Source organism: Phyllostomus hastatus, unplaced genomic scaffold (assembly GCF_019186645.2).
Source record: "Phyllostomus hastatus isolate PE091 unplaced genomic scaffold, TTU_PhHast_1.1 phas_scaffold_78, whole genome shotgun sequence".
Classification (NCBI taxonomy): Eukaryota; Metazoa; Chordata; class Mammalia; order Chiroptera; family Phyllostomidae; genus Phyllostomus; species Phyllostomus hastatus.
This window is the reverse complement of record NW_025334041.1, coordinates 90,718,887-90,746,783: the sequence shown is the minus strand read 5'-3', so window position 1 is coordinate 90,746,783 and position 27,897 is coordinate 90,718,887. Positions and strand designations below refer to the sequence as shown.

The following is a 27,897-nucleotide window of genomic DNA, read 5'->3' as shown; positions in this document are numbered from 1 at the left end:
GGCCGGAAATAGGGGATAGGGAGCTGGAGGGGGCTGCGGCTCCTGGGCGCTGATTGGCCAGAGCCCCTGGAGGCGGGGCCGCGGGTGTGGAGGGATTGAGCTCAGACCCATCCCTCCTTTGCAGCAGCTTGGTTGCTGGAGGCCCCAGGTTGCATCATCTCCAGCCCGCGGCTGCTGGGGGGAAGCTAGTCGTGCAGCGATCCGCTTAGTCCGAGGCTCGGGCCCGCTCTCCAGAGCCCAGACTGGGAGTCTCCCGAGGGCCGGCTTCCAGAACACGCCCGGCACGGCTAGTGGACCTCGCCAGCTCCGCCTGCGCCATTCATTGAGACGCCAGTCCTTTCCTAGAGCCTAAATCCCTCATCTCCTTCAGCTCCGAGTCGCGGGCAGCGCCATGGAAAAGAGCAACGAGACGGAGAAGAGCAGCGAGACCAACGGCTACGTAGACAGCGCCCAGGCTGGGCCTGCAGCGGGGCCTGGAGCGCCCGGGACCGTGGCAGGACGCGCACGGCGCTGCACCGGCTTTCTAAGGCACCACGCGCTGGTGTTGCTCACTGTGTCCGGCGTGGTGGCAGGCGTGGGCCTGGGCGCGGCGCTGCGCGGGCTCGGGCTCAACCGCACGCAGGTCACCTATCTAGCCTTCCCCGGCGAGATGCTGCTACGCATGCTGCGCATGATTATCCTGCCTCTGGTGGTCTGCAGTCTGGTGTCGGGCGCAGCCTCTCTGGATGCCAGCTCTCTCGGGCGACTGGGCGGCATCGCCATCGCCTACTTCGGCCTCACCACGCTAAGCGCCTCGGCGCTCGCGGTCGTTTTGGCGTTCATCATCAAGCCTGGGTCTGGCGCTCAGGATCTTCAGTCCAGAGACCTTGGGCTGGAGGAGTCGGGCCCCACTCCGGTCCCCAAAGAGACAGTGGATTCTTTCCTCGACCTGGCCAGGTAAAGATCCCCCAAAGCAATGTAGATGCCAGCTCTCCAATACACTCCCGTTTATTCCTAAACACACACCTTCATATACTCCTGAGAGTTCATTCTAGTGAGCTACCGGTGGCCTTTAACATTTTTAAAATACCAAAGTAACGCCTGGAGCCTTTGCATGCCGATCACACCTTTTCAAACATCAGTCTTGGCTCACCAGACAATCTAAAGGAGCAGGGCCACGCTTTTAGCAAAGGCCAGTCCTAGCGTTTGGTGTGAGTGTACAGTAGGGCAGAGGCAGCGTCCTTACCTGCACTTTACTCCTTACACCATGGCTGGGTTCTAACCGCTCCTGGATATCTTCACCCCATTTTCTCCCCCACAGTGCCTGAAAGCTCCTGTGAGCATTTGTTAAATTTTGCCTGTTAGGCCATCATGGCCTGTAATCTGTGGCCCTCTCTGGTTCAGCCCATTGGCTGAGAGGTTGTGGCAGTTTTTAAAAAAGTTGTCAGAGAACCCAAGGATAAAAAGGCTGGGTTTAGTTGTGTGGGCCCATTGCCCAGGCAAGCCTCTCATGAGGGCTTGAGACAGGTCGCCCTCCACCCCACAGTCAGGACCACTGTGGGGTATTGTGAGTTTCAAGAGGCTTTATTGTGGGAAGGTGAGAGTTCTAGAGGAGAGGGAAAGAGAAGCAACTTCACTTGGCTTTGCCTGCTTTCTCTGACTCTTACAAGTTGGTTTTCATTCCTTGAGACGTAGTGTAGTTTCTGTGGATTACCCAGATCAGCCTCTTCTGCTTTCTCCATTAGCCCAGAGTTCACAAGTGGAAAATTGCAGGCTGGAGGCATTTACTGGCCTGGCCAAGTGCAGTTGAGTGAGAAGCTCAGCTGGCTCCCACTCCAGGTTTCCAGTTGGGAGCCTTAGAGAGGTATGTTTTGTCTTGAGTCACTGAGGCAAACCTTCTCATTGCTAAGGCTGTGAAAACCAGCAAACCCTGGGCAAAATGACTTGACTTCCTGCTGTTTCCATTTCTCCCTCTGGAAAATGTGACGACTGTCTGCCACTTAAGAGAAAGAGTATTCATTTGAAACTACAGCAACAACCACCAAAAAAGTCAAAGGTGTTGAAAAATAAAAATCTCTGATGAGGCAGACCAGAAAGGTCTTACCAAAACTTGTTACCAAAAAGGCAGGTAGAAGTGGCTAGTTGATGACATGATCATCTTTGTTTAGTGTCTGGCAGCTTGATATCTGGAGTCTTTAGAGATCCTTAAAGTTTGAGAACTCACTTAGGTGGGTGTTGAAAACAATCTAATGAGGTTGGGAGTGCCTTTGGCTTTTCAGTATATCTGTCAGCTGTCCCGGGAGAGGAGGCAGTTATGGAGGTTAAAAAATTCTTGTTTGCAGGGATCAGTGGCCAGAGAGGGGGTGTGGATGCACAGCTCTGACCTGCTGGCTGTACCCTCATAGGAAGGCTCAGTAGCATTCTGATCTCCAAGAGAGGGGCAGTGGCCAAAAAACGGGGGGTGAGGGTTACCTTATTACCACTAACCCCAGAAGAGATCTCTTATTTCCTGATCATGGCTGTCTAGATTTAGATCCAAGCCACTTTAGCTCCTGCTTCTGAAATGAACGGTGACCCAGCACCGTGATTTAGTGGTCCGTGTAGGTGCAGACTTTTCAGTGACTTGGGCTGCAGATACAAGGAAGAACTAAAAGAACCTTTGTTGTGGCTTGTTGGGGATAGGTAATGTTTCATAATGCTTGTAACAGCCAACCACATTTAATCCAGCAGCTCACGAATAAAGGCAGTGTAGGAGGTACGATCTTCTTTTACCAACTGAGGAAATTGAGCCATACAGGTATTAATGATTTGCACTAGGTCACAGAGTAGTTTATCAGAAGAGGGATTAGAAGAACCAGGGGTGTCTGTACCCCACAGTTCAGGGCTGTCTTTCTCCTACTCTCCTGTCCCCCAAGCCAAGATGCCATAGTAATGACATCAGCTGCTAGTCTAGTTTCACAGTCTCAGAAATATTTGCTCTCATCCAAAAGAGGAACTAGATAAAGGTTTCATTGGGTCAAGACAGATGCCCACTTCCTCTGAAAGAAGGAGATGACCCCCTTTGGTGAAGGGCAGTGTGTGTGCAGCTGCTCAGACTTGGCTTTCACGTTCAGCAGCTTGTGTAAGGGAGCGGGCCTGAGCCACGTGGAAATATTCCCTGGGTCTGGGAATACTCTGGGTTACAATTTTCAAATTGCTTACATCAAAGAAACCTCACAGGTGCTGATATTTTTGTGACTCTGGGCATGTTCCTTGGCAAAGACAGGGCACAGCCCTGGTTACTGCCCACAACTTAAACACCTGGAAGGAGTGAGAAAAGTCTCATATGACTAAGCGCAGTGCAGGCTTTGCTAAAGGCCATGACCTTTCCTGGTCGTGGAGTGCCCCCAAATCCCGTAGGTTCTCTCTGCCACAATTTCTAATTTTTTTCCAAGATGTAACTACAAGTCAGAAATGAAGCCAGTAGATATTCAGTATGCCTTTTAGAAAATTCAGAATGCCATTATCAAGTGATTTGATTTCCTACCACACAATAGATGAGAAATAACAAAGTGGATGGGGGAGTGGGTGTGAGGTGCTGGCACTGGGTGCTGGCCATTTGAGAGCTGAGAAGTGATAGTGGATAGCAACTGTCAGATGTCAGAGTCACAGACAGTCTCCTCCCCACCAGCCTGAAGCTTTTATGCCTGAGGACCTGGAACGACACAGGACTCTCAGAACTGGGTGCGACCCAAGTGATTGAGTCGTGACTTTTCATCCAAAATGAAATAGTGTGGGCACCAAAGAGACAGAAACAGCTTATCAGGAATCCAGTCATTGTGGAAGTTCTTAGTCCCTAACAATGCTCATTGATGATGGGTCCTAGGGCACGCACATAACTTTCTGTGCCCTGGCTCCCTCACCTTCATAACAGGGATCATGATCGTACCTATCTCACAGCATTGTTTGGGGGTTAAATGAGCTTTGTAAAGCTCTTAGAACAGGACATGCTAGCCCAATATATGTTTGCTCTTGTTGTATGTAAATAGAGCAATATTACAGAACTAACGGGGTTTTCCCCATTCACAGCTAATGAGGATGTCCCAATTTTATAGTTTGAAATACATGAGAGTAAATGGGGAATAAAAGAATGTTGGGGGAACTCAAGATGACTTATAGCTGACATAGTCTTTAGGTATATTGGGAACCATATGGAGGAGCCTGGGGAAAAAGAAATGAACAGTGACTGACTGTTTTGAACTAATAGGATCAGCATTATGGGAAATTTGGAAATGGAGAAAAGTCAAAACTAAACACCGAAAATCCTTCCATTCTGAAATGGGGCAGAAATCCTCATATGTGCTCTGCGGTATTCCAGTTTCTTTTCTCCCTGCATTACCTGTTTCTGGTCCCCAACGTTGACCTCAGCTGTAAATGGAAAGGACTGAGGCAGCTGGCTTCTAAACATTCATCGGGATGCTAAAATTTATAGTTTTCAAATGGAAAACCAAAGACTTACCAGCAAAGGAGGCAGGAAGGGACAGCTCCTGGGCCGAGGCTCTGTCTGCACTGGCAGCCAGAAGAAAGGCCCGGGCCGGTGTCTTTTGCAGAAGTCTATCAGGCTGCTGCCACTTGCCCAGTGAGCACGACTGAGGGTTTGCCTGTTGCCTGATTTTTAAAGTTATGTTTTCTCTTGTGCTAATTTGATCAATAGTAGAGTGTGCTATGAGCCTTTCCCTTCACCAAGGGAGGCGTGAGAAACTTACATTCCTTCCCAAGGTGCAAAGAACCCATTTCTTCAGCAGGTACAAAGAAACCTATTGGAGACTGAGGTCTAACATTAGCCCCTAGATCACAGTTGAGAGAGTGACTAGTGAATAATTTCTCTTAACTGTTGGCCGTGGCAGGTTGTTTGGTCTATGCCGATGTGTCTGTATTCTATTGGCAAAATGAAGACTCTTAGCAAACCAACAAGGATCCAAATTAATGGAGGTTTCTCAGCCAAACTACTCACTAAAATGGTAGCTTGTAATTTTTTTAAAAAGGTTTTAGCTCAGCACCATTCCTTCTACTACCCACGAGACTGCCTGAATAGCTCAGGTACTGAAAAGGACATACACCCAGAGAGGCAGTGTGGGCAGTGATTAAGAGGAGACACTGACGTCAATTACCTGGGTTCAAATCCAGCTCTACCCCTTACTAGCTATATGGACCAGTCATTTAGCCTCTTGATGCTTCGGTTTCATTTTCTGTAAAATGAAGCTAATAATAGTTAGTATCTACTACCTAGACTTGTCATGAGGAATAAATGAGTTAATATTTGAGTGCCTTGCTAATGTTCTGGTGTGTCCAGCCTCTCAGGCTACTGCATACAGACAGTGAGTACCGTTCTCAGCCTTATTTCCTAAAATGTCCCCCACCGCAGGGGCCCAGCAATTGCCTTCCCAGCTGGAATCTAAAACTGGATGTGGGCCTTAAAAAGAGGGTCAATTACTCCCCCACCCCCTGCTCTCACAGTAGCGTGACCCCAGCCCCTGGGGGGCACCAAGATCAGAAGGAGCACACCCCTGTTAACTGACTGACAATAAACACAAGGAGGAACAAATATCAGATGTATACGGTGTGAGCCGTATCCTGTTCTGAAGAGCCTTTGAAATTTTCGTAAATTTAGTAAAGAATTTTTGAACTCAAAGGAAATACTCTGGAACAAAAAATATACCTAAGCAAAAGTACATTGTTTTACATTCTTCTCACATAAAACAGGGAAATGCTACTACCCTTCACAATAGAATAAGAAGAATAAATAGTAGCAGATATAGAAAGAAGGAACATTATGAAGTTTTTCATCCTGTGAGCTGCATGAGTCTGCATAGTACCACTAACTAAAGCTCTATGGTTTTTGTTGTGTTTTTTTGTTTGTTTGTTTTTGAGAGAGGGAAAGGGAGGGAGAAATAGAGGAAACATTGATGTGTGAGTGAAACATCAGCTGGTTGTCTCTTGCACGCCCCCAGCTGGGTACCTGGCCCACAACCCAGGTATGTGCTCTGGCCAGGGGTCAAACTGGCGATGTTCCATTCACAGGTCCACACTCAATCCACTGAGCCACACCAGCCAGGGCCATACCAGTTTTTTTGTTTGTTTTAAGTGACGTATCCAGAGACTGCTATAGCACTGGAAAGGCGTGTCAATTCATTCTCTCCCAATTTGTTCTGATTTGAGTCTCTGGATTTAGTAGTGTGGCCTTGGCATTTTTGTAAATGTTTTTGGCTTTAACCCACTATAAGAAATAGATTTTTTGAAAACCAAGCTCTGGCTAGTTTTATTAAAGAAAATTTTTGCATGATTTACTTCTCACCAGTCTGTTTGGCATGCTTCTAATGATATCAGATATCACTTGGATCAATGACAGCCAGTGTGCACACTCTGTATTATATTCCACACGCCAGGCCCAGTTTACTATTACTGCACTGTAGCAATGGACACCAGTCTTGGCCAACGTGGCATAGAAAGTTATTTCAGAGTTTCTCAAGGCTGGGCAGTTTGGTGAGGATGACCAGTTTTGCTTTGCCCTCTCTGATCATCCTCAGAATTTGCTTGTACCCTGGCACATTCTTTCCACTTTTCGTAACAAGTTGGAGCCTAGAGTTGACCAACTCCAGCAACTCTTTCGTCTTCTTTGTGGCCAGCATCTTCCTGCCTTAGGTGCAGCATGGCCCCCAACCAAGAGCAGCCGCCGAGATGGCCGGGGAACAAGAAAGAAGACATACATTTAAAATGATGGCATCTACGGTGGGGAGGTGTTGGGGGGAGGAATGGGGACAACTGTACTTGAACAACAATAAAATAAAATAATAAAATAATCATCTATGTATATGCACCCTGAGCCTCCCATACTCAACATGAACAACAGTGTCTCAAAACAACATCTGAAGTGCCAATATTTTCCATTCTGTCTAATGTAGTATATCTTTTATAAAATGCTGGTTAGAGCCAATATGTTTAATTTCACGGACTACTAATGTTTGAGAAACTTTGGTCTAATGTGTATCTGGTATTATTTAATTCGACTAAATTTCTCGGGATCCAACAACAGAAAGGGGAAGTATTTGAGAATTGAAGAAGATGTAGATTTCGGTAGCTAGGCGCGCCCTACCAGCCAGTGAAGCTGAGTGTCCTGCAGCAGTACACACTTGTCCTCCTGCCTCCCGGACTCTGGGTCTCAGTGCTGCAGGTCTGCGCTGTCTAATAAGGTAGACACTAGCCACAGTAGCTATTTACATTTAAATATTTAAATTGTCAATGTAAACAAAATTTAAAATTCGGATCCTCCGTTACACTAGCCATATTTCATTTGCTCAATAGCCATATGACTACCATATGAGACAGCACGAATATAGAAAGTTCTCTCTGACGGCGTTGGTCTAACCATCACATGAATGCCAGATGTATCAATTTAATGTCTCAGGGCCTTGGGGTCACCATGTGCCAAATGAGGGGGTTGAACTTAGTCACCACTAAGATCCCTTCCAGCTCAAATGTTTTTTATTTTGAAAACCCCAAAGATAGTGTGTGAAAGTGAGGAGATGAGGGAAAATGCCTGAAGTCAGAGCCCTGGGAGCAGAGGTTGCGTGACAGGCAGCTGATCCCTGAGAGCTCAGGAGTAAGAAAATCCCAGATTTCACAGCAGCATCTGTGTTTTAAAGGAGAGAGGGTTCAGAAGAGTGCAGAGAACAAAGTTGTAGGACTGACACTACTCGACTGACTATAAGACATGATAAAGCTACCATAAGAACAAGCAAATAGATCAATGGAACAGAATAGAGAGCCAGAAACAGACTCTCGTAAATACAGTCAACTGATCTCTGACAAAGGAGTAAAGGCAATACAATTGCAAAAAGATAATCTTTTCAACAAATGGTGCCAGAATAGCTGGACGTCCTTGTACAAAAAAAATGAATCAGGGCACAAACCTTGCACCTTCACAAAAATGAACTCAAAATGGATCACAGACCTAACTGTAAAAGATGAAACTATGAAATTAGAAGATAGCATAGGAGAAACCCTAGGTGACTTCAGGTGCGGAGATGACTTTTTAGATACAAAACCAAAGACAATCTCTCAGACGTTTTGCTTTACTCCCACAGCCTCAGTTCCTTGCCCCTAATTATGGACAGGAAGTCCATGGCAACCAGAGGGACCAAGGGAAAGGAATGTGATTTTGTGGGTGTGTGAGCTTCAGCTCGCAGCCCTCAGGCGGTCTCTCTCCAGGGAATAACATCAGAGAGCTGAGCCATATAACCTGAAGAAAGTTCAGCCATCCTATTGAATGCTTTTTTTCCTTTGCAGTTAGCACTGTATTTTTAAAACTTTTTAACCATTTTAATGTATGATTTACATACACTGGAATGCACCCATTTTAGGTATAAAGGCCAGTGAGTTTTGACATGCAGAGAGCTCATTTAACAGTCACCACAGTGCAGACGCTGAACAGTCCTGTCACCTGTGACCCCTCCCAGCATTTCCCACTCTCCACCCCTAGCCCCAGGAAGTTCTGGATAGAAAGGTTGCTTTCTGTCACTACAGAATAGTTTTGCTTTTACTAGAGTTTCATGTTAATGGAATCATTCAGCATGTACTTTTTCTTTGTCTGGCTTCTTTTGCTCAGCACAATATTGTTGAGATTATCTGGGTTGCATATATCAGTAGCTGAGTTCTTTGTATTGCCTGGGAGGATTCCATTGTGAGGATTTATCATGTGTCCCTTCATCTGTTTTTGGACATTTGAGTTTGGAGCTATTATTAATAAGACTATTAAACATACAGGTCCTTTTTGCAGACATATATTTTCATTTCTTTTGAGTAAATATCCAGGAATGGAATTGCTGGGTCATATGGTAAGTGTATGTTTAGCTTTATAAGTAACTGCCAGAACACATCATTTTTTTCTTAGGAAGATGATTTTTTTTGGCAGGAGTTGTTGTTTTGCCTCTAGTATTGTCTGTGCCTCTCTGTTCCCACTGGATTTTGTAGACTGGATACTGTAGACTGTCTGAAAGCAGGTCGGTGTGTCAATGGCTGTTTGGTCTAGAAGTTCTGGGATAGGGTCAGGGTCCATTCTGGGTGAGACAGTATTGGGTGATTGCTCACGCTAAAAAGACCAGGCAGGCCAGCAGCAGGGTTTAAACAAACAGTGTGTGCTCTTTGGAAGAGAGTGCATTTCAAGGTTGTGGGAAAGGCTGTGCTTGTGCCAACTGAGGAATCTGCTGATCCCTAAAAGATGCAAGGCACTTCCAAGGGATGTCATTCCTCATGGGAAAGATGGAGGACCTTTAACCCAACACGTTCCCTAACTTCCCTGCCCTTTTAGGAAGAGAACCCAGCTCCGTCCTGGGCTATTGAGAGTTGTCATCCAGTGCATGTAGAACAGGGAAATCTTGGCTCAGAACCTATTTCTGCTTCTAACTAGTATAGCAAATGGAAATGAGATACCAAACCTATGTCACAAGGTTGACATAGGTAAGAAAGGTGCTTTGTAATGGAAATAATAGGCAAACGGAAGTTGCTATTCATCTATACACTAAGGAATAGTCAATACACATTGCTAGTCTTTTTCTACCTTTTCTTTAAAGTAAATATGCTTGTAAAGGACTGGTATTTAGTCATCACCATTTTGTAATGGTTAATCCAACTGAAGATCACATTTTGTCTGCTTAAATGCAGGGGTCTACTAGCTGGTATTCTCTAAACATGTTCAATGCCATCTGGTTCCGTAGACAGAGTAGGTTTGGAAAATGCCATGCTGCAGTCTCTGCATGCTGGCTCTCTTGCAGATGCACCCTGAGTGTAATAAAATTGTTTTTCATCTCATTCACTTTGTTGGCCAGTATATTAGTTATCTAATGCACAAATTTAATGAGTTACCAAAACTAGCAGCTTAAAATCACATGCATTAATTATCTCACATAGGGTCATGAATCTTAGCATGGCTTAGCTGAGTCTTCTGCTTTAGAATCCCTTACAAAGTTGCCATCAAGGTGTTGACCACAGCTGGGGTCTCCTCCAAAGGCTCAGCAGGGATGGATTCACTTCTGAGGTCACACAGTTGTTGGCAGAATTCGGGTCCTTCAAGTTCAGACTGGCACCTCAGTTCCTAGTTGGCTGTTGGCCAGAAGGCTCCCTGTCTGTCTCCACAAGGGCCCGCCCAGTGCGGCAGCTTGTTCCATCAAACATGCAAGCGAGCCCGGAGGCAGTAAAGAGAGTCTTCTCACAAGATGTCAGCAAGTGATATCCCATTACCTTTGCTCTGTTCTTTTTTTTTCCCTATCCTCACCAAAGGAAATATTTTTTCATTGCTTTTAGAGAGGGGATCCAACCTGCAACCTAGTTATGGGCCCTGACCAGGAATCAAACCTGCAACCTTTAGGTTATGGGATGCCACTCCAACTGAGCCACACTGGCCAGGGCCCTTAGCGCAATTCTTTTGGCTAAATTAAGCAAGTCATAGACCCTATCCATACTCAAAGAGAGGGTATTACACACAGGTGTGGCTTCCAGTAGGACATCTCTGAACCCACTGCTAAGGTGGGTTACAGTCAGACCCGCCTCCCTCTGAAATCAAACATAATGCAAATAGTTGCCTAGAGGTTCTAGCATTAGGTAAACAAATCAGCCATAGGAGTAAGAATTAGTGCATACACTTGGCACAAATTTTAAAGGATGGTCCAGAGCTGTTTGCTCTTCTAGCCTTATTCTTACAGGAAGTGAATAGGACAAATGGAATGCCAGTGGGATTTTCTCATATTTCAAGACCAGAACCCTGCACAGAGCCTGACCAAAAGGAGACTCTCAGTAAAAACTGCTTGCATGAATAGACTTTGGTTTTAAAACATAGCTTAACTTGATCAGCACTGCTGCCCTGCTTCTTAACATGAAATAAAATGCATAAATAAGATTTACCTACATAAATAATTTAAAAACATTAAAGTGACTTAACTGTAACATAAAAGACAAAAGAGTTATTTATAAAAATAATGTGTTTTAGACCTGGCTGGTGTGGCTCAGTGGATTGAGTGCAGGCCTGTGAACAAAAGGGTCGCTGGTTCCATTCCCAGTCAGGGCACATTCCTGGGTTGTGGGCCAGGTCCCCAGTAGGGGGCACGTGAGAGGCAACCACACATTGATGTTTCTCTCCCTCTTTCTCTCTCCCTTCCTCTCTCTCTAAAAACTAAATAAATAAAATCTCGTTTAAAATGTGTTTTAATAGGTAAATGCTGTAAAACAAACTGGTTACGTGCTTGCTTCTGAATTTAGACATTAAGGACACAGCTATAAATACAGACTGGCACGTAACAACATGTGCGATTAAGGACTCAAATCCTACAATTTTCTGTGGGTGATGTGATTTTTCCAGAAAGATGAATAATTCTTGGAAATATTCTGAACAAAACAAAAAGTAATTATCCCATATTTTACACAGTAGCTGCAGTCCTAGAAAATTCAATATACAGTGGTACCTCGGAATTTGTTGTTAATTCTTTCTGGAACTCATGACCATTGCCAAAACCAATGAGTACCAAACGATGAAGCATTTTCTCTTGAGGGGCGGCATCAAGTTCTAGCAAGTTCATACAAGTTCTCATACAAGTTCTAGCAAGTGTGATGAGTCCCGAGCAAGCGCCGAGTGCTGAAACGTTTTTTTGCCTCGCCCAAATGCAACGAGTACAGGGTTTGACGCGTTCTGGAGCCTACGAGTACCGAGGTATGACTGTATGTTCAAATTATGCAAAAACTACCTTGTTTGGAGGTTAATTTAGGCTTAGGTAATTGTAAGGTTTCATCTGCAGGTATGTCATATAGGATATCAAAACATATGACGGCCTTGAGACCGTTTATTGCATGGCACTTGGCTTAACTCTTAGAAGAATGAATGGCTGGGACCTGGCACTTTCGCCTACACACAACTCCCCCAATTCCAGGAACGCCCCCTCCAGCCCTATTATTACCACAACAAAAACACTCCCAAGGATTTCACTAGGGGATAGCACCACTCCCCACTGGAAACCACGGGAATAGGGTTTAACCTCTTGGGGAAAGGAAAGTAATGCAGTTGTTCTGGTCTGGTTGAACACAGGTAAGCCCAAATATCAAGGAGTACCAGGATGGGGAAGAGATGAAAACTGGTGTGCTCAGGTATCTACTGTGCCGCAGGAGCCAAAACAGAGTTGGGTGTCTGGACAAGCAGAAGACCACAATGACTGCTGGAGGCGGGCAGAGGAGGAACACCGTTATGTTAGGCCATCAGAATGGGCATCTTAAAGTGGATACTTTGAATGCTGAATTTTCAGAATACTGATGAAATGCTTCCTTTTCCAACAGAAACTTGTTCCCCTCAAATCTTGTGGTTGCAGCTTTTCGAACGGTAAGGCTTGATGCTTTGCTAAAAATGTGAAATTTTGACGGGAGTGGGGGATGTATAGATTACTGCTATAGACTTAGGTAAGGTGGAACAGGGAGAGCTAGTGTTATCAACAAAACCTGGTAACATTGGGCTAAGTTTTATACATGGGCCTCTGGGATAAAACAAACAAAACAAAAAACTCAACATTTTTCTAAAATATCCTAGTGGCTCCAATATCTTTTTCACATCACCTGAGAAATACCCTCAAATCACATTTTGGGGTTCTCTTAAGTATTTTAGAGTATTTTAAATTAGAATTTTATCTATTTTTCTGACTATAAAAGTAATATATGCTAATTGCAAAAAAAAAATTTAAATGAAGTCTAAAAAAGCAGAAGAACACAAAATAAAAATCACCCTTGTCCACCACCTACAGCTACCCGTGAACATTTATTTTGGTATATGTCCATTAGATCTGTTTCTTCAATGAGTTCCCACATGTTTTTAAAAATCATTATACTATTGAATGCTGGAGGTAAGGGTGGATAGGGCAGGGGAGAGTAATGGGACTATAATTGAACAACAATAAAAAGTTGTTTTAAAATTCATTATACTACACATATTGTTAGCATGTGCACATACTTCACATAGCTTTTGCAAACTCTTTTTTTAAGCAGCATATTGTGAAGATTTTCTCATGTTAGGAAATATCCTCTGCACAATGTTGCTGCCTGTATCCCACTGTATGAGTGTACTCTAATTTCGCTCCACTGGTCTCTTATGAATGGGCTTTCAGGTCGTTTCTAGTTTTCCCCTAATTTTAACAATAGTGCCAGTAACCCACCGCCCTGCTTTACACAGAGAAGAAATATAAAAGTCTAGATGACATCGACTAATCTGATGGTTCTTTTTAAGCAAAGGCTTTTCTGTTTCTACTTACAGCTTTTCTCTTTTCAAAAAACAACAAATCTGCATATAAGCACAGCTGTGGCTTGTATATATAACATGAGGTAGGAGAAAAAGAAAAGATTTCTCTCTCCCTCTCCAATCAATCAACGAAAATTTTTTTAAAAGCCCTGGCCGGATAGCTCAGTTGGTTAGAGCATGGTCCCCGTATGCCAAGGTTGTGGGTTCAGTCTCCAATCAGGGCACACACAATTAACCAATGAATGCATATATATGTGGAACAACAAATTAATATCTCTCTCTCCTGCTCTCTCTCCCTCTCTCTGTTTGTGTATGTGTGTGTGTCTCTCCTTCCTTTCCTCCCTCTCTCTCCCACTAAAATCAATCAATAAAGAAAAAATTTCTAAAAGAAAAGAACAGATTTATGGGGTTTCAGTGCCTGTCACCGTGAAGTGGGTTTTGTTTTTCCTTGATCACAGGGCCACTAAACAGCTCTGCCTGTCTGAAAGCTCAGTAAATCAGAGCTGAGGGAGACCAGAGCTCCTCACAGGCTCACACAAAGCAGGCCTCCGTGTCTGTCCCTCCTAATGGGCTGCCCTTGACAGTTCAGAAGCCAGGTGTCCATAGAAAAGATCAGGAAGGCGTTTCATAACAGATCACCCTCGACAGTACATGCTGCCACAGGGAGACACCCTTGTGCATTGTGCAGAAGCGTGTGAGGTCAACTGTAGGGCCGAGGCTGGAGAGGTGTTTTACTTCTGAGAGGTGGGTCTCCCACAAGACTCCGCCAGGAAACTCCATCGTGCCTCGCATCCTTTGCTTTGGAGAGTGGAAGCTCAGGACATTTAGAAACCAAGTCTGAAAAGCAGTCCACTCACACAAGTTCTGGAACAAAGTGGAGCACAAATAAATGGATCAAAATAAAATGACAAATTGAAAAGTGGACTTGGGCATTATAGAATTAATACCAAGGTTCTCCAAATAATATGAGCAGTCAGCTGTTTGAAATGTCAAACTATCAGCATGAAATTGGACAGACCTACAAACCATTGTCCAAAGGACATAAAGTTTTCCCTGTGTCCTTGGGTCCCTAAATAACCCAGAGGTCTCCTGAAACACTTGCTGCCTTGGTCTCAAGTTGCTTTTGTATAGTTTTCAGAGACCCTGGTCAGACCAACAAATTGAGCAGTGCCCCCAGCACTTGGAGTGAATAATGCCAGAACAGCAAAAGGCCAGACAGTCCTCTGGTTCCTCTGGGTCCCGCTTCCCCTGTGAACTGACAGTGGGTTTTTCTTTCTCTCGCTCACAGTATGCAACGGATTATAAAGAGGTGGCCTACGGCATGAACACTGGAAACATAACCCTTGAAAAGGTAAAGCTCTTTGTAAAATCACTGGCGAGGAATACTTATAAAGCAAATAATGCTTCTTAATTGAAGGAGCATATACAGCGCAGCTGTTCCTCAGCAGGGCTGAAAACTTTGGGGTTTGGGTAGACTATTCAAAGCACATGGGTTGGGTTTGCTTCTTCACCAACATGGTCAAGGCCAGTGTCTGTAGCTTTGGAACCTTTAGTGGATCTATTTCATCTAATTGGAACTAATGTCCTCTTCAAAAATATTTTATAAAACCCTGTCTGCTATCCTAATATATAATTAACAGGTGATTTAACAGGCATATAAAAATTGTTTAGGGGCTTAACTTATTCTAGCCATTATTCATTCACACATTTTTTTTTTAGTTCCAATTGTTTGCCGGACACTGGGCCAGGTCACGAGATCAGGAAGGGACGAGGGACCTCTAGGATCATTCAGCCCGGCCACAGAATGTCATGGGAAAAGGGAGTTACTTTACTCTTTCCCTGCCCCCACACACATACTCCCCGGGGCTGAGGGCGCTGAGTGCTACCAGCCTTTCTTTGATTGAAGGAAAAGCTCTACTTAAAAAAAAAAAGCTGCTAATTTAGTCCAATCCACTTCATCTTGCAGATGAAGAACCTGAAGTCCAGATAAGTTATTTGATATCAGAGCTGGGACTAGAACTATGGCAAAAATGCTCTTTCTGTTTTTTACCTTGCTGACATACGTTTCCTGTTCAGAATTCCATACCGTGTTTTGATGGAATTAAGTGACTAACATATGCTTTCAGTGGTAAGATTCAACATTACTGGGAAAAAAAGAATACATTTTTTTCTGTACATTTGAAGTCAGTGATTTAGGAACAAATATCCTGAAAATACCCCTGCCAGTCCTGAAACATCTTTTGGGAAATTTGTCAGCCAGGAGGCCATCATAACAGCCTAGCAACCAAGCATCTGTTGACATTTACGAGGTGAATCATTGACTCTTGATCTGAAGGAACTTTTTCACCAACCAGCTCTCCTTTTAAAAGCAGCATTTGATGTCATTGTCAAAATCTGCTTGAATATCTAGTAGCACGGAGCTCACTGCTTTCTGCTTCAACCTATACCAATTTTGAGCAGCTGTCAGAGTTAACACCTCAGTGAAATTCTTGTTCACTTTCTGTATCGTTAGACTCCATGCTCCCTTAACTTTCCTACCCCTTGACTTGTGAAATCACTAGAGGTTTAAGAAAATATGAGCCTTTTCTCATCCTGGGCATAGTGTTTCAATCCAGTGGACACACAAGGCAAATGCGCCTCTAGGTCTCACCCATCTGTTGTAAACTCGGCCCCCGTGTTTGCTCTGATCCTGCAGATCCCCATTGGCACCGAGATCGAAGGGATGAACATTTTAGGACTGGTCCTTTTCGCCCTGGTGTTAGGAGTGGCCTTAAAGAAACTCGGCCCTGAAGGAGAAGAGCTTATCCGTTTCTTCAATGCCTTCAATGAGGCGACAATGGTGCTGGTGTCATGGATTATGTGGTGAGTAGTGCCCCTTCCCCACCTCCTACTCTCCCTCCTGTTTCTCCTGCCATCCAGGAGAGAGCCCGACTCTGCTGTCCTAGGTCACGCCCGGGGTCACCACCTAGCCCAGGACTCTGCATGTGGTTGATGCAACCCGGGTTGGTCCTGGTACAGGGTGTGATGGCGGTGGTGGCAGTTTCTCCTCTTGTCCAGGACCTCAGACATGTACCACAGTTACCATTATTTCCTCTGCACCCACAGTGACCCCTCTGGTTCTGTCATCAGAGATCTATATGTGGGTTCCCGCCGTCACCCCATTGTACATGCAATGCCCATATCATCTTGTGGAGCAGTGAATTTCATACATTTGCTCTCTGCTGTGTAATATAAGGCTTATTGATCTTAAAATGATAGGCTTTGAGCTTCAAAGGGACTCTTACTGTGATATTTCACAACATGGAAGACAGATCCACCTTCACCCTGTGAATATATAAACTTGGAATTATCTCTTTTTTACATTAATGTTTCTGTATGTAATAGCAATGAAAATGCAATCATTTCATAAAAATTATTGGATTAATTATGGGCTAAAAGGTGAAAATTTGGCCTGATCCCTCAAAGTCACTTCTCAGAAATCATCCCAGTCCCAGTGGCGGTCCCTCGTCGGCTTCACCACGCTGTTTTACTCGAGCCGCACTTCTGCGGCCAAACCTGTGCGTTACTGAGGAACTCGCTTGTCCTTTTATGCACAAAGCATTTTCCTCATTGTCAACCCTTCAACATCCCAGAACTTCTCTGTCTTGATGGCACCTGGACTGATTCTAGGAGAGAAGCCTGAAATTTGGTGGGAAAGCTTGTGATTAGGTGGGAGGCCAAGTCCAGAGCCCACACTGGAGGTGTTTATTTTGCTCAACCACACAGTCCAGTTTGACTGTTACCACTGCAAACATGAAACTCTGTTCATACGACTCTTGTTCTTGGGAGAGAAATAATTACAGAAGGAAAAAGTGTCTTCATCACAGTTCAGGTTCTTTCCTGTTTTGTTGTTGTTGTTTTGTTTTGTTGTGTTCTTTTGTCCAAGATTCCTGCTGAGCCCTGGACACATGGCTCAGTTGGTTGGAGCATCACCCCTTGATACCACAAGGTTGCGTGTTCAATCCCTGGTCAGGATATGTAGGGGAGGCAGCCGATCCATGTTTCTCATGTCAGTGTTTCTCTCTCTTGCCCCTCCCCATTCCTCTCTCTCTAAAATCAATAAACATATCTTCAGGTGAGGATTTAAAAAAAAATAAACAAAATCTCCTGCTGAGTGTCTAACTGCAGTGGGACATCTTTGGCCCAGAAAGTGCATCCCATCCCATACAGAACTGGAGTTTCAAATGTCTTTTCTAGTTAAAGGATCTCAACCAGGTAGGGAGGGATCTTCAGCAGCAGCTCTTTTGGCTTTTGTCCTTCACTACTACCTACTCCAGTAGGAAAGCACCTGCCTCACCTGCACCATTCACAGAAGTAACTCCTCAGCGGATTAAATACAGGGTCAGCAAACTTTGCAGACTATACAATCTCTCATGCAACTACTTAACTCTGCTATTGTGGGACAGAAGCAACCATAGACAATTTGTAATGGAAGGGCTCTGGCTATTTTCAATAAAGCTCATAGTGCCAACCCATGCATTAAAGTCTCTAGGGAGGAAGCAGAAAGAAGGAAGAAGTCCTCTAAAAGTATTAGAAGAAAATGTTGGGGTAGGAAAAGTCTTCCTAAACAAAATACAAAAATTGAAAGCCATAGGAAGCTGCTAAATTTGACTATATCAAAATATAAAACAATTGCATGCAAAGATACCTTAAACATAGTTGAAAGACAAAACTTAGGAAAGAATGATATTCATTTGCATATAGTATGTATATGTATACACCCATACACACGATCTCAAAGCACTAGTAGCCAAAGGACTAGTACCAGCTCACAAACTGTTTTTCTATCTGCAATTAGATTTATAGGGAAATTGAGCCTAAGTATTTAGAAATTTCTATAGTGATTTTATATTGCTGCAATACCCAAACACATGATCGTTTTTCTAATATTTTATTTTTATTGTCATTTATAAGAATATTGGTTCATGACCTACCTGGATAGAAACTAACCAGTCTTTTACCAAAGATAGTTTGAGAAACACTAATATAGACTTCTGATTACTTAAAAACAAGAAAGACTGAATGAACTACTACAAAATGGAAAAGGTATGTGAGCAAACAATTCACAGAAGAGGAAACCTGAATAACCAGGTTATTCAAGGACATGAAAAGTTTGGTTTCGTCAGGCACTGGTAAGGGTGAGGATAGTTTCTCAACAGCAGCTCTCCTGATTGTGGGCTGGATCATTCCTTGTTGTGGGGGACTGCCTTGTGCATGGTAGAATATTTAGTGCTATCCCAGGCCTCTAATTCACTCGATGCCAGTAGCACCCCCTCCCCAAAGCTGTGACAACCAAAGCTGCCTCCAGACTGCTGCACTTGCCTGGGGGCAAACTCATGCTTGGACGGGAACCAGTGGTGCAGGGAAAGGATTATTCTCCTGGATAGCTGGTGGGAATTTGAACTGGCACAGCCACTTTGGAAAGCCATTTGTTAGTATCTGCTAAAATTTAAAACATGCACACTTCATAACTCAGCACTTCCATTTTTCAGTGTCTCTGCCTGGAGCACAAAGGCCCGTAGCGCACAAAGAGGCCTGTCCGAAGTGTTGTTTTTCATGATGGAAATCTGGGAGCAATTTAAATGTCCATCAGCTGGGCAACAGCAAAGTAATCTATAGTATTTGGGTTCTGAGGATAATATTTTAAAATAATAAAGTAAAAGTAGGAATAGCCAAATGTCCATTGACAACTAGATGAACAAAATGTGGCGTATACATACAATGGAATATTATTCAGCTATAAGAAGGAATGAAATTCTAGCACATGCTACAACATGCATGGACCTTAAAGACATGCTAAGTGAAATAAGCCGGACACAAAAGTGCAAATATTATTGTACGATTCCATTTATAAGCAGCACCTATAACAGTCAAATTCATAGAGACAGAAGGTAGAACAGCCAGCAGTCACCAGGACATGGGGGAGGGGGTGGTGGGGGTCAGTGATGGTGAACACAGAGTTTCAGGCTGGGATGAGGAAAGAGTTCTGGAGATGGGCAGTGGGGACAGTTGCACAACGATATGAAAGTACTTAATGCCACTAAAATGTGCAATTAAAGTGATTAAACTGGTAAATTTTATGTTATTCATATTTTACCACGAAAAAAAAACATGCCAGTGTAGATGTCTATGTATTTATATGAAAAGATCTCAAGAGAGATAATGTGGTGTTAAAAATAAACATACCAATTTAAATACATACCTATGTATCTAAATGCATAGAAAGTGTGCCCTGACCGGGTGGCTCAGATGATTAGTGTCGTCCTGATACACCGAGGTTGCAGGTTTGATCCCTGGTCAGGGCACGTGCCTGGGTTGTGGGACAGGTCCCTGCTGGGGGTGGGCAAGAGGCAACTGATTGATGTTTCTCTTCCTCTCTTTCTCCCTCCCTTCCCCTCTTTCTAAAAAATCTTAAAAAAAAAGAGAATCAACTAACGAATCCATAAATACATAGAACAAGTATCTCTCTCTCTCCCTCTCTCCCTTTTTCTCTCTGTAATCAATTTTAAAAAATGAATAAATGTATAGAAAGTAGGAGTGGTTATCTGAGGAGGGGTCTGGCTTGAGGATGGCACTTAAAAAAAGGATTTTGGCCTAATCAATTGTTTTAATTTTGTGAAAGGAGAATATAGTCATATGTTACTATGGAATTTAGAATTAATAACACTGGTAAGAAAACTCGAGAAAGCAGTGACATTGGCTTTCTCCGGGGAAGGAGACTGGTTGGGGCTTGGGGGACGGGCGGAAAGGAGACATTACACTGCTCACGCTGTGCAAATATTAGGTGAAATTTGAACTATGTGACATTAGTATCTATATAATTAAAATTTACCCAAAAAGTCAATGGTTAAAAATTCTTCCTCAATATATATGAAATTCAAAATAACTGACTTGTTCCTTGTAGCTCCCCTAGTTTACTTCTTCCCTTCCTTCTTCTCATCCTGCCAGTAAAAAAAATCTTCACACTCCAGGAACATTCCCAGAGGGTCATTGTTAGTGGCTTTTCCCCACGGAATCATGTTTTCCAAATCACAAAGAACTTAAAACCTCACAAAGCTTTGTCTCAGTTCTATGAAATAGGTATTAGTCTTTTGTGTTTCTAAGTTCTCAAAACAAAGTTCTCAGAGGCTTTGATCTTGAACTTCTTTGCCTTCCACTTGGGAGCCCCTGTGGTTGGTAACTTCCATCTCTTAAGGACATAGTATACCCAAGGGGGAAGAAGTCTGGATTCTGATCCTGACTCCATTACCCATAGTGATGTATCGTGTGAATTTATTCAGTTTCATAGCTTGTAAAATGCACCCATTCCTTTCCATTCCTTAGGATGGTTCTAGGGGGAGAGGAAGACTGCCTAGTTTAGAGTCGCTGTGTTGGGTCAGGAAGGGCCTGCATCTCCCATCTCCCAGCCCCCTCCCCATCACATCACCCTTACTGACAAGGGCCCTGTGCTCATGCCCTAGGTATGTGCCCGTGGGCATCATGTTCCTGGTCGGAAGCAAGATTGTGGAAATGAAGGACATCATCGTGCTAGTGACAAGCCTTGGCAAATATATCTTTACATCGATATTGGGCCATTTTATCCACGGAGGAATTGTTCTACCACTTATTTATTTTGTTTTCACACGAAAAAACCCATTCAGGTTCCTCCTGGGCCTCCTCACACCATTTGCGACAGCATTTGCCACCTGTTCCAGGTGAGTGGATTTTGGGTGCCCTTGACGGCTCTGAGCTGCATTAACATGAAACCAGGTGAGTCCAATGGTAGACACACAACTGGAATCTTAATATAATCTAATTATAAAAAAACCTCTAAATTAGTCTTACCTTATTTTTTGTATTACCAGCCCCACAGCTCTTACAGAAGCAGAGCTGTGATTGTCAGTCTGAGGAATTGCCTCCTCTCCTTCTGGCTCCTTGGTGGTCAACCTGATCATGGTTTAGCCCATAGGAACTGTGGGTCCTCACTCTAATTAATTAGACCTTTGCCAGAGTAAAAGAAGGCAGCCACTTAACTCAAAATGCATTGTAGGGAAGTTTCTAGAAGGATACCTGTTCAGATCTCCCTCTAGATACATGAATTAGAAAACAAGACCAAGGTGTCATAGTGAGGAGTGGATGTTCAGTTCTCTAGGATTATTTAATTTAGCACAAGAGATGCACCTAATCATTACTGGAAATCTTTCCCCGAAAAATGGACTTTCCAAATACATTAAAGAAATCTTTCAAAGGATGGCAGCACACTGTTTCATTCTCACGTTTAGATTTTGCCTCTCTGCTGCATGTTGCCTTACATCCTGAAGGACTATTCGTATAACAAGGTAGTGGTGGTGAAAAGAATTGAAAAGGTCAGTTTTTTTGGCTTAGACAAAAACAAACCTGCTTCTCAGCTGCACCCGCCACCCTCTGCGCAGCCCGCAGAGGCGACTGGAAAGAACAAGTCTCATTTATTCAGTTACCTACGAACACAGTTACTCTTTCCAAATTCCCAGAGCCATTTCCCCCTTGGCCTAAAAGGAGGAAAAAAATCACAGTTCGCCTTGTACTTTAGCGGGGAATTCAAGAGGGGAGATGCGCACATGGAGTGAGCAGTTCTTCATTCTCCTGAGAACACTTTGTACCGCAAGGCAATGTGTGGCTCTTGAGAAATTTGGAGCAGGTGTATCCAGGTAAATAATACAACAGGCAAATCGAAGGAGTCAGATTTTGAATACTTTGGGAGTTGACAAAACCCCATGTTGTGAGAGAAACTTTGAAACAATTCTGATTTTTCTTTTATTTCAAGGAGAAAAAGCCAGAAACCAGGATGGTGCTAATAGTTGTGTTCCAGAGTCTGAGCCGAGTAATGTTACCCTTGGAAAGATTGTCTTCATGGTTGGTTGTTTCTCTCCAGCTCAGCAACCCTTCCCTCCATGATAAAGTGTGTTGAAGAAAACAATGGCGTAGACAAGAGGATCAGCAGATTCATTCTCCCCATCGGGGCCACCGTGAACATGGACGGGGCAGCCATCTTCCAGTGTGTGGCCACGGTGTTCATCGCCCAGCTCAACAACATAGAGCTGAAAGCAGGACAGATTTTCACGATTCTGTAAGTTCATTACTCCTTCCTTCCTCTTCAGGGTTTGGTCATAGCTTGAGGTATTTCTTGAGATCTCCTTTGAAAAACCTCATAATCACCAGTCTCACCAGGACTTGGGTGTCTCGTTTATGAAATGAGGATAGCGTGAATCCATCACTTGAAGAGAGTGGCTCATCTGGCAGAATCTAGGGTGATGTGGTTTTCAGTTTCCAGGCCAAGACTGCCATGTCCTGCATGTCTCTGTGCCCCACCCCCATGCTCTGTGCTAATGGCTGACCCTGCTGTGCCATACCCTAGAGTGACGGCCACAGCATCCAGTGTTGGAGCAGCAGGCGTGCCAGCTGGAGGGGTCCTCACCATTGCCATTATCCTGGAGGCCATTGGGCTGCCCACTCGTGATCTTTCTCTGATCCTGGCTGTGGACTGGATTGTGTAAGTAGCAAGTCCTAAGGGCATCGAACAAAACAAACTCTGTTGAGCTCCCAGGAGCTTGGCACGCCACTGGGCCTGAGGCAGGTGGGGAAACCTCAAGCGTGCTCCTTGCCTTGAAAAGGAGCCCACAGCTGAGCTGACAAGGCAAAATTTAGAGCTAGGAAAAACTAAACAATATGACAGTCAGAGGCTCATGAACAGTCATGAAATATGATTACCAAGAATTTGTTTAGAGCATCCCAGAAAGCACGGGCTCAGGGGTCACAAAAATCTGCAAATTGCTGGCTACATGGGAATCACAGCCATTGCCACCATGAGCCTTCAAGGATGTAGCCCTTGACCTGAGGGGAGAGAAGATGAACCCAGCTAATGGGAATGCCTTGGCTTGGGCTCAGGGGAGCAAGTGTTAGGAAGGAGTTGTGGTCCAGACTGCTTTCGGCAGGCTCCTGTACAGACAGAAAACATTGCCTGAGTGTTGATTCCTTGAGTTGCACAACACCTTTTTCAGGTATGAACAATACCTGTTTTATAGGGAAGGTTAGCTGAGGTACTAGAGCTGGACAGTAGAGCATATGGATGAGAAAATGAGCCCTAGAGCCTGTGGACCTGGGTTCAAATCCCAGCTTTGCCATTTACTAGTCATGCAGTAGGACTGTGCTGTGCTTTCTCTGCTCAACTATGAAATAGAAACGATAATAGGACCTACACCAGAGTTGTGGTGGAGATTGAGTTTGCAGATGCACAGCACATGGAAGAGTTCCAGGCATGTGAGAAAGCGTTCAGTGAGCATCAGGGAAGAAAGATACTGCTTACCGGGCTAGCCATAGCTCAGCGTGAGAAAACCTCCACACTGCGGCTCGGCACCGGGCTCAGCTCTGTGCACAGTGGTGGGGAAGGGGGGGTGGCTCCCAGCATTTTCTCTTAGCCCTAGAAACTTGAAGGGGCTTCTCAGAATCCTTACGGCTCATCAGAGCAATGAGGGTGGAATGTGCGAGAGACCTGCATTGTCCAGACAACTCATCAGAGAGAACTCAGTTCCTGAGCTGGTGAGTTGGACAGGACCAGAGTCGAGGGTCAGGGGTCAGAGGTCCATCTCCTTGCTCATCTTCTTGGGGCAGGCAGGCATTTAATGGGTGCTCAGCCCCAAAGAGGGAATGAGGGCACCAGGTGGGCTGCCCGGCAGAGACCTGAAGTCACATGAGCCCTCCATCTCTCTGTGGCCTCTAACTCCAGGGCAGTGGCCCCAGGCAAGTTCACATTTTTTTTTCCCATTAAAAATGGGCAAATACCTCCTCTGAGCTCCAGGGAGGGAGGGTGGTTATTGGGCTAATCTATGGGAAGACAGCTTCTGGAAAGGACAGTGATGTCTTCTGTGAGGTGGTGTTGCCAACGGCCATGGAATGCATATGAAGATCGATATTCAGTAGAGATTCAGTGTTGACATGAGAAGGAAAAAGAACAGCTGGACACAAAACCGTGTCTGCACTCCCATCCATCCCCGTTAGACGGGATTTTTAGATGATGGTGTCTGTTACATCCGAAGTGCGTGCACAGAAAGAGGACTGGAGGGAAATGATCAAATGTTAATTCTGCCCATAGCAGCATGCTGGCCAGGAAACAGCAGGGCTCCTCCGGGTCACAGCTGCTCCGCAGCCCCCAGCCTCCAGTGTCGGGGCTGCCCCGTGGTAGTCCCAGGTGGTGTGGGCTGTAATGCCTACCTCTCTTTTCCCACCAGGGACCGTACCACCACCGTGGTGAATGTGGAAGGGGATGCCCTGGGTGCAGGCATTCTCCACCACCTGAATCAAAAGGCAGTGAAGAGAGGGGAGCAGGTGCTGAGTGAGGTGAAAGTGGAAGCCGTCCCCAACTGCAAGTCAGAAGAGGAGACGTCACCTCTGGTGACACACCAGAACCCCGCTGGCCCTACTGCCAGCACCTCGGAACTGGAATCCAAGGAGTCGGTTCTGTGATGGGGCTGGGCTTCGGGCTTGCCTGCCAGGGGTGGTACCCACCCTATCAGCCCGGCCACCGGACACAGGCCCTGCCCACCACCCTCACCGACTTTAGCCTCCTGGGCAATGCACTGGCCCAGTCACTGGTTTGAGGGTCACTTTTCAGCACAGGCATTGGGCTTCCCAGCCAGAACTGCTTCCTGAGAACTGGGACACTCTGACATTCAGTTTGATTCTGAAACTGTATGTGCACCAGGCTCTGTTTGAAATACGCCCTCAAGCTGCTAGGCTGGTGGAAATAACAGGCTCATAGGGACCTGATGGTCAAAGCCTGGGAAAATGCAGAAGCACCCTTCATTACACCCAGTCACTCTGCTTGGCTGCTTTCCCAGCAAACCTAGGGGGGTTGCAGTCATCTGTCACATTGCCTTGTGAGCCGTAGTAATTGGAAAAATGCCCAAATTCTTAGCCTTGGCTGAAATTCGCTGAGCTGGGGCTCAAGGTGTTGGAGTTTGTGCTACAACTAGGTGCAGCTGGCTTCTGGTTCAAGGGTTGCTGGTGGGCTGGAGGCACTGCACATTGTCAAGTTAGAAATAATCAGGTCGGTTTTAGCGATGTTAGGGCTGCTGGGTTCTGTGGTCAGTGGTATTAAGTAATAATGTAAATTCTGAGGTCAAAGAAAGGAGGCGGAATGCAGTCTGCAGGGGAAAGAGAAGCAACCTAACCAGGACAGGATACACACATGTAACTGCCCCCATTCTCGTCCCAGCCTTGGGGAAGTTTTCAGCTTCCGTGACCTGGGCCTCTGACAACAGTCTCGTGTTATCCCCACCCACTCTGACTTGGCAACAGGACAGACAGACGCCTTGTCTTCTGGGTAGGTGTGATGTGGCCATTACATTCAGGACCCTGGTTGGTTTATCAATCAATTTAACTAGCCCTCCCTAAAATACTGCATTCTGGCAAAAGGAAAAATAAAAAATAAATAAAAGTTAAAATTAAAAAATGCAAACCCACACACTAACTGGGGTGGGCTGTCCCCATTTCCAAGTCCCCACATCCCCTGGTTTTGGTTGATCTCCTTGGATATGGTTTCCTTTCCTGCCAGTACATCAAAGTTTGAAATTATAAGCCAGACGCCCGTGTTCCTCCAGATACCTACGGGCTTGGTTTGAATCGAAGTGAGGGGTCTTACAGAGAAGACCAGTGTGACCAGTGACAGAGAAGACCTAAAAGGCACAAGACTGCCATGTCACAGAGACTGTTGGTGTGGATCCATGGTGTGGCCTGTGGCGAGTCCTGGGGCCTCACTTTACCCCATCTGTGAAATGGGACCAGTGTCACCTGCCTCTTACCTACCTCGGAGGGATTTGGTGAGGCAAACTGAGTGAATCTGTGAAGACAACCATTTCACTTCTTGGATATCAAGTGCTAACACCCCTGTGCTCTTACTTTTTACCGAAGTGATTCCTTTTTCCACAGAGGCATAGCTCTCCAGGTGAAGACAGCTGTTAGGAGCAGGACTTGTTCTCTGTGTGCTTTAGCCACTTTCGTCACGCCATTCTCCTTGTAGCTCCTTGACAACATCAAAGGCAGCCTCTTCAACAGGACAACAGTTGATGTCCTGCAACTGTTCATGAATTAACCACCTCACCTTTCATTGCATTTCTGGGTACCAGACCTGCCTGTGACTCCCAGACCCAGACACTCACTGTTCCTGCCACACCATCAAAGCTCCCAAACTTTAACCCTCGTTCATGTCCTTGTTTTCCCTGTTGCTGTGGTGTGGCTGTCACCCAGGCCCTACAGAAGGGGGGCACTCCATTAAGATGTGACTCCCATTGTAATGAGTATGGGCAGATGGGACAGAGATGGTTGAGCTTCTCCATTTAAAAATCAGCAGCCCGTGTCTGAGCAGGAAGGGTGGGGTGGGGAAGAGCCATGCACACAGAGCTGGCCCAGCTCCCTCCAAATCTTGACGCCTGCTAAGCCAGTCCCATGACCTGTGGAGACTGGAGCAGCGAGGAACTGAGCTGAGAGGTGCCTGGAAACATGTTACCCTCTGACTATAGCTTGCTGATACCCTTCTGTTTTCAAAGGAGGAGACAGTCCCATTGATTCCCAACTGCGGTTAACTTTCACTGATTTTCATGCTTTGATATATTTCATCTTTCCCTCTTCACATACATGGCTATATGTGCACATACATGTATATATACATGTGTGTATATATTGTTTTAGCTCCAATCCAAGCAAGTTTGAGTTGGGATAGAGGTGAATGAATTTCAAGTTGTGTCACTTTGGCATCAGATTTTCCTGTTTTTAATGATGAATTTCACAAAATGCAGAAATTAGAGCAAAGCAGTAAGACCCCATGGCGGCACCTGGTCTCTGCTGCTCGGAGAGTGCCGTGGCCTGAAGAAGCATTCTTCCACACAAAATCCCGATAGTGAGCACTCCCCCTCCCGCTGGGAGGGAGAAGGTGCTGTTTTTCTCTGTTTCTCAGCCTATAGGAGGAATCAGACCAGGAGTGGTCTGGCGGGGGAACATCCCACTGTGCTCATGTCTGAAGGCATCTCCCTCACTATTCTCCCGTCACACATCGTACATACAGTTCAAGTGCCATTCATCTCTGACTGTTTTGTATGCATGACATTTGCCTTAAACATAGTAGTCTTCAAAAATGAATACAGTGTTTCTACTAGGGTCTACATGTTCCTTTATTCCTTTCTTGTGTTTTGAAGTGACATATGTTGATGGAGTTCTAACTCCACAGGAAATGATCTGTGGTGATTGAGTTGGACTTTTTTTTCTAACTTTTAACCAGCATGACCCCCTGAGGCAGGGTGGGCCCCCTCAGGTGGGCAAAGCTGCTGTGGGGCCATCACTGACTTGGCTTGCAACAGGTGATGCCCAGCTATTGCTGGACACCTCCCATTCAACACTAGCAGGTCTCTTGCAAAAAAAAAAAATGAGTAGTTTTATCCTGGGTGGGTGGCTCAGTTGGAGCATCACCCTATACACCAAAGGATGTGGTTTCAATCCCCAGTCAGGGTGCATTTGGGAGGCAACTGGTCAATGTTTCTCTCTCAAGTTGATGTCTCTCTCTCTCTCTC

At 45.0% G+C, this 27,897-nt stretch overlaps 1 protein-coding gene across 1 annotated transcript; it reads left to right on the top strand.

The window, feature by feature from the left end:
• The first annotated feature begins 96 nt into the window (after positions 1-96).
• SLC1A4 (solute carrier family 1 member 4) lies at positions 97-27,897 on the top strand. Its single transcript, XM_045827845.1, has 8 exons — positions 97-936; positions 12,334-12,376; positions 14,571-14,633; positions 15,978-16,144; positions 20,782-21,015; positions 22,212-22,406; positions 22,695-22,829; positions 24,565-27,897. The coding sequence occupies exons 1-8, from the start codon at positions 392-394 to the stop codon at positions 24,797-24,799; spliced, it is 1,617 nt and encodes a 538-aa protein (XP_045683801.1). The 5' UTR covers positions 97-391; the 3' UTR covers positions 24,800-27,897.

Bases quoted from the DNA above. Each gene is read 5' to 3' on its own strand.
- SLC1A4 (XM_045827845.1), top strand. From the start codon at position 392: ATGGAAAAGAGCAACGAGACGGAGAAGAGCAGCGAGACCAACGGCTAC. The intron at 16,145-20,781 runs GTGAGTAGTGCC...CTCATGCCCTAG, and splicing joins CTGGTGTCATGGATTATGTG to GTATGTGCCCGTGGGCATCA. The intron at 21,016-22,211 runs GTGAGTGGATTT...GTTTCTCTCCAG, and splicing joins GCATTTGCCACCTGTTCCAG to CTCAGCAACCCTTCCCTCCA.